The 15,051-nt window shown below is 35.9% G+C and overlaps 2 protein-coding genes across 2 annotated transcripts; one reads left to right on the forward strand and one right to left on the reverse strand.

Moving 5' to 3' along the window:
- Nucleotides 1-1,638: 1,638 nt before the first annotated feature.
- Nucleotides 1,639-8,334, reverse strand: LOC131004298 (uncharacterized). The gene is made up of 2 exons (XM_057930946.1): nucleotides 7,427-8,334; nucleotides 1,639-1,759 (listed from the first exon to the last, which is right to left on the reverse strand). The coding sequence occupies exons 1-2, from the start codon at nucleotides 8,332-8,334 to the stop codon at nucleotides 1,639-1,641; spliced, it is 1,029 nt and encodes a 342-aa protein (XP_057786929.1).
- Nucleotides 8,335-10,230: 1,896 nt separating this feature from the next.
- Nucleotides 10,231-14,578, forward strand: LOC131004307 (alpha-1,3-arabinosyltransferase XAT2-like). The gene is made up of 3 exons (XM_057930958.1): nucleotides 10,231-10,411; nucleotides 11,999-12,076; nucleotides 13,360-14,578. Exons 1-3 carry the CDS (start codon nucleotides 10,279-10,281, stop codon nucleotides 14,514-14,516), a joined length of 1,368 nt encoding a protein of 455 aa, XP_057786941.1. The 5' UTR covers nucleotides 10,231-10,278; the 3' UTR covers nucleotides 14,517-14,578.
- The last annotated feature ends 473 nt before the right edge of the window (nucleotides 14,579-15,051 follow it).

Raw genomic sequence — 15,051 nt, forward strand, 5'->3', positions numbered from 1 at the left:
TATATCAAAGGAATTACTAACCTTCTGCATGTCTGACATAATAGTTATTCTTGACCCATGTTCGCTATTTTATTAACACGCCGCAAGTGTACGGGTGCAATTGTGTACAGTAGCAAGCAAGGTCGTATTCCACAGAGACTAATAAATGATGAGGAGTAAACTCTGCATCAACTCTACGCAATTAACATGACTAAAATCTTTCTTTTATATTATTATTATTGACACAATTATTACTATTATTTCAAATATTTTGTGCAGCGCTAATTTGACAGGGCTGACTTTATCAATCGGGAATTATATGGGCAGCTCAACGACTCGGCTTCAAGCTCAAGACTCATGTAATAAGGGCTTAGGCCCAATTATTTAGATTAATGGGCTTTAGAGGTTAAATGTGCCAAGCTCACTTAATAGCATATAAATAGGGCTTTTTCATTATTTACTCACAAGTTAGTGAAGGAAGTTAAGTTAGACAAATGAGTCATTCTTTCAATTCTCAAGTTGTAAATGTAAACACTCTCCAAGAATATAGTGAAACACACCAAAAATCCACCGTGGATGTAGATCTAATGATCGAACCACGTAAATCATCGAGTCATTTATCGTTTTATAGTTAGGTGTTGATGTTTGATTCATCAACTGGCGCCGTCTGTGGGAAATTGAGCTAAGGCGTGAGAAATTGAGCTCCGATTTGATGTTCTTCCCAATTTCTAGATTCTGGTTTGATGTTCTTCCCCAATTTTTCAAAATTCCCAGAAATCCAGTCACGGTAGAAAATTTCTGTCACCCAAATCTGAAATCCCCAACAGAAGAATCGCCGGAGAGTGTCACCGGCGTAAAGATCTCCCACCGCGGCTCCCTCTCAGCCGCGACTCTCACTAGCTTCGATCACCAATTTCAGCATAAGACCAGAAATCCCAAATCCTTATACATATACTCCCCTTCCGAAAAATCGCTCTCTGTTTTTCTCAGAAAAAATCTGAAATGCCTTCATCTCCTTGTTGAATCACGGTCCGACGACTTCCACGGCTGTTCTCTCACAGATCCGACAGCCCCCATCCCAATTGCAAAGAAAAATCTCGAAAAAATTGATCTCTCTCTCTCTCTCTCTCGTAAAACACCAGAAAAATTCCCCCTAAAATCGACACCGTTGTCCTCTCCGAAAATCCGGCAACACCCGCCGCCATCTGAACAGCCGCCACCCCCAATGGGTCGCCTGCAAATTCGGATCGTTCTCCCATAAACCCCTAAACTCTCGACGAAAGCCTGCCATGTCGTCCTGAAACATCACGAGCTGAGAACCCCAATCGAAATTCAGACAGCAGGGCGGCGAATCACTGCAGGAAGAAGTTTGAGCAGCCATGGCGCTGCCTAATATCATGGGGAAGACGTCCATTTCTTAGGGCTTTTCTTGATTAGTTCGATGCTAGTTTCAATCCCTTAATTTCTGCTCTTTTACTTACAATTTCTTATGATTTTGTTCAATTTCTGGTGCAATACTGAAAATTGAGCAAGGCTCGTTGCTTAGAGGAATTGCTGGTTTATAAGGCTAACTGAATGTTTGAAGCCCTCGAAGACTCTATCCAGCTTATCAGAGTCTGGATGACTTCTTGATTAACAGGAAACAAATTAAAAGGAAAACTACTTGTCAAGAGCGGAAGAAGGTGTTGAACACGACTTCAGCACGTACTTATCTCCTCCGTGGCCCTTCTGGTACCCAGCAGCTTCATCAAGATCGTCGATGACAACGACCTCAAACGCCCTGTCGCAACAAAGCACAAGCAGCTGAGATATCCATATTTTTCTCTGAATTTTATCACTGTTTCAATTAATTGAGGAAAGATGAAAACCGAAGATGCATGCGTGATTATTGCGTCATTTCTGAAAAATATTTATTTTTCGGCATATGTATTATGGTAGATGTTTGAGAAGCTAAGATACTCATTACTTGTTTATGATTGAAGATCAAGTCCTCTTTGAATTTTGGTTGGGTCTTATGCTCGGCTCAAGATGGTTGATCACTAATTATCTCCATTTTTACCTAATTAAGAGTCATATGTTATTTGAATATGTTCTCATAGAATCTCATTTTGTAACTATTGTTTTCATCTGCAATTACCAGTGTGCATATTTGATGTCTCGTTTAGCTTGTAATTTCCTTGATGCTGGTGTTAGTTTATTTCTTACTCATGGTGGATTGTGTTAATATAAGTATGCCCATTGGATGTTAATTACTGATATTAGGTTCACTGCTGAAATATGTAAAAATACATACCTCATTTTCATGGTCATTCGGCTAACTAACTTATCAGGAAAATTCTTGGCCTTGGAATGTCAATGTGGTTCTCTGAAAAAGCATGGAATTTGCTCCCCTATCTCATTTTTTTTTATCTGCCAGAAGTAGTGGAAAATAATCTAAATATGAAAATAATAAGAAGTTGCTAATTTCCCTACTATAATAAACAAGTTCTAGATTAATGCCTGTTATGCTTGCTTGATTTGCCTATTATCTGCTGTGGTTTTTCTTCCTAAACATCAGATATGTGAACTTATTTAATTCCTTGAAGCAATGCCGCGTCGTCGGCTGACTCTTTCTCTGTTTTTCAGAGGGGGGGATAGGGGATAATTTATTTGGTTCTTTTTCTCCAAATTCCCGGTGACTGAGCCGCCAGATATCAAAAGTCTCAGTCTCCCTCTCCCTAAGTGGGACTCATATTCCATACCGGAAACTGGCGATCGACAATCACCCCCCCAAAAAAAGGCGGCATCAGACATCACTCTTAATGAATAAGATGAGTTATCTCTATCTCTCTTAATTCAATTTGATTGAAATTAATTGGGGAAAACTAAGGATATGTGCCTATGGTCCTGCAACCCTCTTGATGTATGGTTTTATTATCTCTTGAGAATGCCACTGTAAACTGTATATGGAAATGTATTATAACTGCATATAAGCTGTATACAATTATTTGTATTTAATGGTTCATATGGACTTGCGGCATATTCTAAGAATTAAAGTTACAGCAGTTGTTGAAATTGATAACGAGCTTTTGTTTGATTTTAGGTGATTTTAGCTATAAGAGTCCCATGATCTATAATCTATGAACTTATCTAACTAGACTTTGCTATTCACAAATTTAAAGTATGGAATTCATTGCGAGTGAATTGACAATATTTACGAATTAATCAAACATGACAACTTTGGTTCAATTGTTGGGGGCAAATGAATATGCGCACTATGATTGTGATGATTAACCTTTTGTTTATTACCTCCATCTTGGAGTTACATATTAAGATTTAAGATTGTGAAATGTGTGATTGTATTAAGTATGCACAGGTTTATGTGTACTGAAAAAATGTGAATTGAATGATTATGAATCAAAATTTTGCTGATCTGGAATCTGTCATAAGCACAAATAATGGATATATACCTGGTCTGCTCACTTTATTAAAATTTCTGGATATGATTCACAATGAGGATACAATTAAGTTCTTGGGTCTGCTCCATTTTCTGGGCTGGATTTTCAGAGCTCGATTTTAACTCAAGCATGATTGAACTCAATTGAGGATATATTATGTATTTGGTTAGTTAATTGCTTTTGTTTATTGATTAATGCGAGGATCATGTGGAGAAGGATAAAATAGCCAAAGAAAAAGAGGATGTTCAGTGACGAACAAGAGGATGCCATTTACCGATGATAAGGAGAATATCTCGTGAAGAAAATGATTTTACCAGTTTGTCAATGAAGAAGCTGAGTTATCTCTCTCTCTTAATCCCATCTGGTTTTGAATTAATAGGGAAAGATGCAAATGGAAAATTCATATGTGATAATTGTACTATTCTTAGGATGAATTGTTTAGACAAGAATTGCAAAATTTTGAGTAAAATGTTGGCTGTTGCCCCTAAACTGAGTGAGCTCAAGATTTTATTACTTCTTTTCAATGAATTGAGGATGCTCTGATATTTGGGTAAGGGGCTAGTTATTGATAACAATATGTCATGATGACATGAACCTGGATGCTTAATAATGTGGAACTGGTTGTTTCTCTTTGTTGTTTGATGATGCGGTTTGTAAAATATTGATGGGGTTAGAAATATGCGCGTATCTGAGAATATATGAACTTTTTGGGGAAGGTCGAAGCACCACAGTTGAAGAGTTTCTGCTCATTTTGCAATTTGTTATACATGCTTTTTTGGTTGAACCATAATAATGATAGTTCTCATTCAACCTGTATTGTGTCCATCTCGTGTTGAGTTTATGCTCTAGTCATTGCTCATTGAATTTTATATCAATACTTCTTGATGTATACCTTCACATGTTGCAATAAAACCTCCTTGCAAGGATTTTTGCTAGGAGCTTTCATATTTTATTAATAATCTCTTTGCTTGAGAATTCTTATAAGTACAGCGAGGTGCAAATCTGAGGAAATATGTGAATGAATTCGATAAACGCCGTAACATGAAATTGTTAACCCACTAATAAGTGGTAATTCAGGTACTTCGCTGAACTCTATCAATGGGAAGAGCATGATGAAGAAATGTTATACTTTAGCACTTGGGCACAATCATGATTCGTATGATCTTTGTTTACATTATGAAATAATAATGATACCCTCTTGGAAGCTGCACAACATCTGCATATGTGCTTAGATTTGAAACATGAATTTACTTTAATATGAAGCTGCGCAACTTCTTCATATGTGCTAAAATATAAAATGGATGCATGGTTTTTGAGAATTCAGTTCATAACATGTTCATTCAATCTCTTCATATATTCATTCAATTTCTTCACATGTTACCCGCGGGGGGAGTAGGGTGTACACCCAAAATATATCTAACGATAGAGTTAGCTTCACCTCATCCAAAGATGAGTAAAAATATTGAAAGAATGCCCAATTGTAAGAATTCATCTCTACCTCCCCTAAAGAGGAAAAGTTGAAAGGAAATCTTAGACAGAATGCCCAATGGCAAGAATTCATCTCTACCTCCCCTAAAGAGGAAAAGTTGAAGGGAAATCTTAGAAAGAATGCCCAATGTCAAGAATTCATCTCTACCTCCCCTAAAGAGGAAAAGTTGAAAGGGAATTTTGAAAAGAATGCCCAATGGCAAGAATTCATCTCTACCTAATTGAAAGGAAATCTTGGAGAAATGTCCAATGGCAAGAGTTGATTCCACCTCCCCTAAAGAGGAATAAGTATGTTAAAAAAAAAAAAAAAGTTGCCCAATGGCAAGAGTTGATTTCACCTCTCCTAAAGATGAACAAAAATATGAAAAATTCATATACTTGAATAACGATAGAGTTGACACGACTAATCTAGATAGAGTTGATTTAAAAGTATGGTCATCTAATGGATTGCCCAATGATAAGTCCGGTTCTGCCTCACCCAAAGGTGAGGGTTTTTTGGATTGCCCAATGGCAAGTCCGTCTCTAAATCACCCAAAGGTGACGTTACTTTAAATCGCTTCTCAGCGACGACTCTAAACTAAAACAAGAAATTATTATCGTTGATAATGTGCAGTGCTGGAATATTTTGTCTTTATAGTTTTTACAAAATTGATATTTTTTATCTTTGTCAAGTTACAAGGTTGCAGGGCTGAAGTATTTTGAATTTACTATGTTGCCAAGTGAAGACATCTCGTCTTAAGCGAATGAGGAGTTAAAATATCATGGCTGACAATCAAATGTCACAAAGCAACAAGAAATTCGTCAAAAACACTCATTTATTGTTGACCAGGGAGGAGTAGCTGATGAGGAGTAAACTCTGCATCAACTCTACGCAATTAACATGACTAAAATCTTTCTTTTATATTATTATTATTGACACAATTATTACTATTATTTCAAATATTTTGTGCAGCGCTAATTTGACAGGGCTGACTTTATCAATCGGGAATTATATGGGCAGCTCAACGACTCGGCTTCAAGCTCAAGACTCATGTAATAAGGGCTTAGGCCCAATTATTTAGATTAATGGGCTTTAGAGGTTAAATGGGCCAAGCTCACTTAATAGCATATAAATAGGGCTTTTTCATTATTTACTCACAAGTTAGTGAAGGAAGTTAAGTTAGACAAATGAGTCATTCTTTCAATTCTCAAGTTGTAAATGTAAACACTCTCCAAGAATATAGTGAAACACACCAAAAATCCACCGTGGATGTAGATCTAATGATCGAACCACGTAAATCATCGAGTCATTTATCGTTTTATAGTTAGGTGTTGATGTTTGATTCATCAATTATCAATGCCTATCCTAAATTATTCTACTCTATCTGGACAAACGAAAATGAGAGTTTTTGTTTTTAAACTAAATAAATAAATAAACACTGGAAAGAAAATAAATCATGCTGTGAAACAGAGAAACAGATAAGATAAGATTTCCCAAGGTAAAGGTTTCAACAAATTCTCCTAAGTAACATGTTCAATTCAATTAATAAGATGATTCCTAAGGCAATCTCAAAACTAGTCTATACCCACTCCCGTGGCATACAAACCGTTGATTACATGCAAGGCTACCGTCCCCGGATCGCACTTCTAACATGTAACTCCTAAAAGTTCCTAGGATTAACGCCCTCACAGTTATCAATTCCCTTTAGAATTAAAATAAATGTGTTCTATGTTCTTAGTTCAGGTAATAATTATCATCTCCCGATCTCAAATTAAAACCTATGATTATGCTAAATTGGTGGCCAATCAATAAAGCAAACAATTAAAACAAGAACATAGAAAGGAATAACAATCCAATTAATCGAATCAAACAGTCAGAAATTCAAATCATGTCTACTCCCTAAACCCTGGGAAAAAAGGATTTCAGCCACACATAGACATATGACTAAAAATCAATATCTCAATAAAACTGTAAAACATTCAACAATGAAACCGTAGTAGAATCGAGAATCTTCAGTTCTTGCTCTGGCTCCGTCCTCCGTCTCTCTCAGCTCTCAGGAAAAGTAAAATATGATACAAAGTGATAAAAGGTTGCAGAGAATAAGTTCTTGGGGAGTATTTATATGCCCTAGGTCTTGTAGCTCTCAAAAATACCCAAAATCGCTAAAAAAACGAATTTTGGGCGGAAATACGGCGACTCGCGCGGCCACGTCGCGCGGCCGCATGGCTGGCCCGCGTGACGAAACAGAACTCCTGACAGCTTTGCGCAGCGATTTTGTTTTGGCTCGTTCTCCCTTGTCCGAACTCCGATTTATGATCCGTTTGCGCTCACGAACTCCTATCGAGACGAACTACAACTTGTATTTCATCCAATTCTTCCAAATTCTGCTTCATTGTTTCTGAAAATTCATTCAAACATAAGCAAGTAACAAGTTCTTGACCATAAACGAATATAAGCTCAAATAAATCAACAAACACACAAAATCCTCATAACTAAACATAAAAAATGACACACCATGAGGTAAAAATGCATGTTTATCAACCCATCACCAAGCTCCAGCTCACACTTCAACCAACTTAGAAACCAAGTCCAGTTGTGTTTGTTCTCCTTATTGACCACTGCCCAAGCTATTGGAATAATACCATCATTGGCATTTTTGCCAACAGCTGTTAGAAGTACACCAAATGTAACCCCCTTAAGATGACATCCATCTAATGAAATCAAAGGCCTACAACCCCCCAGCCAATTTTTCTTACATGCATCTAAAATTCTCTTGAACACTCTCCTGCCATTTGCTAACTCATCCCTAGATAACCGCAACTCCATCTTTGTCCCCGGGTTTGTCTCTTTCACCTTCTCAATATAGCCACAAAGCATATTGAACTCTTCTATGTAGCTGCCTTTCAGTTTGGTCAGAATGATTTTCTTAGCTCTTTTGCATTTAATCAAGCTAACATGAAGTTTTAATTGTTCTTTCACTTGCCCCTGCATATCCCTAGATGAAAACTTGGGATTTCTATACAATGCCTCCTTGAAATAGTTGGCAAGGTATGCTTGAGAGGCACCAGACACCTCCCTCTGCCTAGAACAGTTATGTTGGGCTACCAAAGTCTTAACAACTAACCCTTCTGTCTCCCCATCTTTTGAAGCAAACATAACAAAAGGACAAGACTTCTCACTAATGCAGATCACCCTGATTCTCTTAGGTTCAGTTTTTACAAACTTAAGTTTGTATCCAAACTTCACAGCATAGGAATTGATAGCATCCCTACAATCCTTTGCCCCTGCAAAGGTCATGCCTATTTCAAATTTACCCTGCTCCCCAACTTCTACTGAATCTAAAACATGATCTCCCTCCATCAATTCATCATCACCATCTGACTGGACATCACTATACAAGCTAGAGTCAGTGTCTGAGTCAATACCAACACCTATAAACAATGCGTTCATAAGTCATTTTCTCATAGGATTCTTCAATTTCTACAGAATTGTAGCCATCGTACATTAGTTTCCCGGAATCATCATTTTTCACCCATAAACCCATGAAATTAAAAACGAATGTCAACATGCTGCATCACAGACAACAAGAAAACACAAAGAATTTAACATTCAGTAATTGTACACAGATTTCTTCAAGATAAATCAACATAATAAACCATAAGCAATAACCCTTGCATGCATTACTTGTTACTACTGATGACATTCAAAACTTGAGAAAAACAATGTTGAAAACCTACCTTAATTGCGCTTTGATCAATCCCAATGGAGTATATTATCTTCGTCTATCAATGGCGACTGCAAGATGGTTGGAATTTTCGAGTTCGAATGAGGAAGAAACGAAGTAGCATCGATTCATATGCCTTGTCTGATACCAACACCCGCTCAAATATTTTCGGTGGGACCCACGGATTAAAAAAAAAGGAAAAAAATATTAAGTAAACGGCGTTATGTTGGCGTTAGGGTTTAGGGTTTAATTGTTCGATTTTTATTATCATAGGGGTTTATTTTACACCCCCTTTGCCATAAGGTGCTCAATGTCATAGGGGCTTCCACGTTAAGGGCTAATCTGATACTTATCCCATTAAATATTAATAAGATTGGATGGTTGGGTGGTTGAAATGATTGTTGTTATTCATCGTCTTAATGTCCGTCACCTTTTAATTTTTAATTTTTTTTTTTAAACCCAAATCCCCTTTCTTTCTTCTCTCTCGCTGTCGACAGCCGCCCAGTTGCCCTCATTCGGCGGCGACGATCGCGGGGAAATGTGGCTGAGAAAGGGGAAAATGAGAAAGTTGAGTTAATCAAAGATGATGATATAGAGTCGCGGGGAAATGTGGCTGAGAAGGCGCGGTGATTTCTGGAGTGGTGCGCGGCTGGGGCGGCGCGGTAGTGGTCGGAGTTGTGGTGTGCGGGGGTCAGAACAGGAAGGGACCGTCGGTTGGGGGTTCGCTGGGCGGCGGAACAAAAAAAAATTAAAAGGTAACAGACTTAACGGCAGCTTGTAAGGTGGGTTTAATTGCTTGAATTTTGGGACATCTGGAGCCTATTTAATCCAATATCGAATATGGAGGGATATACACTCTTGAGGTTTCTACCTTAGGGGTGCATCTTCACCTTAACCCTTTATTTATTTATTAGTACTTTTTTTTTAGAATTACAAGAGGCATAGAATATATAAACAAATCACCCGCACGCAAGCGGGACCTCTACAGTCTATACCATACAAAGGTGGGATAATAACCATATGTAGGCGAAACACTATCCACATAAAAGTAGATAAATTATACGCACGCAAGCGAGATCAAACCCAATACTTCTCACAAATGAAGTCTTTGAGCGCCTCAACTTTGCTAATTGAGCTTATAGCCATTTATTTATTAGTACTTCGGCTTCTTTACATGATTTTTCCCTCTAGATAATTGGAGGTGGGAGCCATGTCGTAAAAATCAATTCAGCACACAACTGCATTGAAATTCATACTACACCTAAAATCCAAAGCAAATATATATACTAAGAACATATATATATATATATATATATATATATATATATATATATATATATATCTCTTGATTCATAGGTAAATCCTTGAGATGAATAATGAAAATATATGTATAATTAATGAAATTAATGATACTTTTCCAAAGAGTCAACTACAACGTCATTTCATATCCACCAGCAAGAGAGAGAGAGAATAGATATATACACATAATGAACAGTCGTGGGGAGCATTTCCATCTGCCTCAGAACCAAGAAAATCTGAGTCGGAACAATGCCGGCCGTCTCTCACCTAACTAAATTAATTTTAACACAATATATATGGACAGACACCTCTGATTGTAAATCGTTTAAATTTTCAATAAAGACAAGTATAAAGTCTGAGAATAATTAAGAATGAAGTGCGTGGCGATTTTAGCGAGAAGTTTCAGTAAGTATGAACAGAAAAGGATGGGATTGGGAGCTCTCATGTGTTGCTTTCTTATGGCATTCACTCTTTTCAAGCCTTATATTGCTCATTTTCCCCTTAGTAAGTACATTCATTTCCTTCTTCTTTTGCAAACACGTGTTTCTTCATAAGTTTCGATACTTCTTTTCATTCAAAGTTTCGTCATGTATTTACATCACATACTTTTATAGTATATATACATATAGGGAGGGAATGATTCCCTATATAGTGTTTAATAAGTTGTTGGTAATGCATGAATGACCATTCAAACATGAGTTTGAATCCTAGAGGGGGCAAAAATTCCACCAATTATTTAAATTGTGGATATTCATGCATTACAAACAGTTTATTCAACATTATATACATATTCATTATTCTCAATTCTTACAAAAATAGTCATTTTTACTATAGCCTAACCCTATATTATATAGAGAAAATGATCCGATCAGAATGACCAAATGTGGTGAAAAATGAGAATGAATCTATAACGTTAGATATTCAAATCCTATGACATATTAATTTATTAAAATTTATCTTGTAAAAAGTAGTAACGAATAATTCAGATAAATCTACGAATAAACCAATATAAATCTATGAATAAGTTGTTTTTAATAAATGAATAGTCATTTAAATTTGGGTTTGAATCTTGGAGGTGACGAAAATTACTTAATATATTATTCGTGCATTACAAGCAGTTTATTCCTATATTTATATTGACTTATTTATTATTCTCATTTCTCACGAAAATAGTCATTCTCACTGTAACCTAATCATATATATATGGTCGACTAAAATAAAAACACATTTTAAAATATAAAATATGAATTACTTTCAACCCTTAGATCATCAAGATCTACGGTTGATTCATCACCTTGTTGGATGAATTCATGGTCCCGAGTTCGAATCCCATAGGTACCAAAAAATTTATTTTTCGCAATTCATACATTTACACAGCGAATCCATACATGTTCTGCATAGAATTCATACATTTTTGCTAGTTTTTATTTTATATGTTAAGAAGTGTTTATATCGTAGTCCTCCCATGTATATATGGTTAGGTTTTAGTGATATTGCTATTTTTCGTGATAAGTGAGAATAATGAATAAGCAGTATAATAGTATTGAATAATGATATTTAAAAAATTAGTAAAATTTTCGCTTCCTTCAAAATTCGAACTCGGGTAAAAAAAAATTCTCCAAGTAAATATCAGTCATATGATGCATTAAATCAACATCTACAAATCAATCTACAATCTTATCATATATGAAGGATCTCATTGGAATAATTTCATATATATATATATATACACACACACACACATGTGTGTGCGTGTGTGTGATGACTCTAAATAGTACTCTCTTCGTCCCACGAAACATGAGTTATATTCCTTTTTAGGTTATCCCACGAAACTTGTTGCATTTTTTTATATGGTAAAAAAAAAAAATCTTTATTCATCTTTTGACTTTTTCACATATCACACTTAACACACTAAATGCTATTTTCTTGAATCTCATGCCTAAAATAAAGGATCATGTTTCGCGGAATGGAGGGAGTATATAAAAGAAAAAGTAGAATTTCCATGGTAAATGTTGTTATTCTTGGCTGTCTTGGATCGTAAATTTGCATAATTATGTAGGGTTAGTATAACATTACTATATTTGTGCGCAGTGGATTTGGAGAGATCAATGGCGTCGAGTCTCAAGATGTTGATGAGCACACAAGAAATAAGCGAACAACCACAATCATGTAAGACTTTAGCTCATTGTTTAATTATAAGATATTTGAGGCTAGCCATGTAAATGATTATTTTGTAAATTCTCGATGACTGCCTCATGAAGTCATGATTGCTTACTTGTTGGTGATTATTATTTGTTGGTGACATTTCTTTTCGTTGATATAATCCCGTTTATATTTATATTATGATTTACCTAACAATTTCATAAATTGGCCTCATCATTGTGTATCGATCTTATTAATCAATTTAATATCTCCCCAATTGTCGGCAGTACTCTAATGATGAGGATTTGGTTTGACAAATATTAATTAATCATCTTCTGCGTTTATGTTGATGAATAAATTTATCATGAGAAAAATAACGAATAATAAAAATTTATGCTTTTAAATAAGGATGAAAAAATGGTGAACTTCTCTTTTGTATAAAATGTCAGAAAAGAAAGGAAGGAAAAATGATGAACTTCTCTTTTGTATAAAATATGAGAAAAGAAATGAGGCATTTAAAGGCATAAATTTTTATTATCCATCATTTTTCTCATGATAAATTTATCCATCAAATTAAACGACCCTTTGTTCAAACGAATGGTAGCCAGCCCCTCACCTCTTTTCAGCCAAACCATCGTCACTAAAACTATTTTGTCTTTTTTTTAAAAAAAAAAAATCTTGATAAAAAGGCATATATCTAAGTCATGTTAGAGATATATATAACATGAGTGTTAATTATAGTAGGCTCATTTGGTACAGGAGATTACAGAATAATATACTTATAATATTATAATATATATTTTATTTCACATAAAATTTACGGCCATTTATAGACAAAAGCCTAAAACGATTTATACTTGTGTGATTTTGTATACCAATCATAATTATAATAAATGTTAGTTAAACAATAAATTGCAATTACAAATATTTAATATATCCTAACAAATTCGATATTGATATGTTATATAGTAAAAACATCTTAATAAAACTTATCACGTCTTATTTTACGCATCTTGGTCCCATATGTATGAGAATAATTTGAATTGGATTTATCTAATATCTTGCTTTTGTATTTGTAAGGACATGTATATTGCTAGAATAATAGGTTCTTGCATGCATCCTCTACTAAACAAAAAGCAAGGGATTCAAATCCATTACCCCTTCTTCTCTTGTCAAAGAAGCTAGGTCAAATTTTAAATTTTGTTTTCTGAAATATATATAAGAAAATACTAAAATCCGAGTTGTTCTAATTAAGATAAGTATTAGACTACCTTCTAATTAAGTAACATATGTTTCTTTTGTTATTCCAGATAGTTATGTGGAGAGTGTAACACCACCAATCACTCAAAACCTAACCAATTCAAGATCACAAGTGTACGAAATAAATGGTGACATTAGGATCCATGGCAACTCATCCACCATATTCATAGCCACAACCCAACAACTCAACACGACGTCGTCTTGGACCGCGAAACCCTACGCTAGAAACTTCGATAAAAACGTGATGAGAATGATCAGAAACCTCAAAATAACTAATCAAAACCCTAACACCACCCCACCTTGCAGTCGGAGATTCACCGCCCCGGCCGTCGTCTTCTCTACCAGAGGCTACACCGGAAACCCCTTCCACGACTTCACCGACGTGCTCATCCCACTCTACCTCACCTCTCAACCATTCAACACCACAGTAATCTTCCTCGTCACCAACATCAACTCATGGTGGACTTCCAAGTACAAACCAATCCTAAACATGCTCTCCAAATACGACCTCATCGACCTAGACAACCAAGACGACGTACTATGTTTTCCAAGAATCATCGTCGGGCTCAAATCCCACAAAGAGTTGGGCATAGATCAATCGATGCCTCCAAATTATTCAACGGCCGACTTCACCAAATTCCTCAGAAAAACGTACTCGTTAGAGAGAGGACGCCTCGTCGGAGGTTGCAAGGACAAGAGGCGGCGCCCTCGCCTGCTCATCGTCTCGAGACAGAAGACACGGCGCCTGAGGAACGATTACGAGGTGGCTGAGTTGGCACGGAGTGTTGGATTCGATGTGAGGGTGAGGGAAATGGGGTGGCACGTTTCGTTGGTGGCCAAGTTTGTAAATAGCTTCGACGTGATGGTGGGCGTGCATGGTGCAGGGATAACCAACATGGTTTTTCTTCCAGAAAATGCAGTTGTGATACAGATTGTGCCGATTGGATTGGAGAGTCTGTCGAGGAATTACTTCGAAATTCCATCCAAAGATATGAAGTTGAGGCATTTGGAGTATAAGGTGGAAGTGAGGGAGAGTTCATTGGTTGAGAAATATGGGATTGGAAATGAGGTGTTCAATCGTCAAGCTTTGTATAACAAGGGTTGGAATGAATTTCGTTCTGTTTATTTGGATAACCAAGATGTGAGTATTGATTTATTTAGGTTTAAGAGAGCTTTATTGGAAGCTATGGACCTTGTTTGTAGCTAGTTTTCCAACAATTATACCTTCAGATTTGGCTTTAGAATTCAGTAGAATATGTTTCCTTGAAATTTGACCCAAGTACACTCGAATTTCCATTTTTAACCAACACCATTTTCTAGGTCAAAAAACTTTTAATTTTGTAAAATTCCAACCACACTTACTCCTACGTGGAAGCAAGAAATTAATTCTGACATGAAAATTCAAATGGATGTTTTAATGTGTACAAAATGGACTTGCATTAAATTTTTTCTATCCAAATTCGAAGCTACATTTTCCAATCTTTAGCATACATTCATACAATGAGCTAATTGGGCTAAATATTCAAAGAATGGGCAACAAGAACCCAATGACATAACAGAAGGGATTGATGGACCTTTTTCCTATAATAGAATTAGAATCCATCGTATTAGTTGGGAGTTTTTTTAGTTAAAATGATTTTTTTTTAATTCCTAAATGATCTTATTTTTCTCTAGATTTCTAATCATACCAAATCTACACCTGAAAACTTTACATTTACTTATACAGCTTAAAATCATTCTAA

This window comes from Salvia miltiorrhiza, unplaced genomic scaffold (genome assembly GCF_028751815.1).
Source record: "Salvia miltiorrhiza cultivar Shanhuang (shh) unplaced genomic scaffold, IMPLAD_Smil_shh original_scaffold_371, whole genome shotgun sequence".
Taxonomy (NCBI): Eukaryota; Viridiplantae; Streptophyta; class Magnoliopsida; order Lamiales; family Lamiaceae; genus Salvia; species Salvia miltiorrhiza.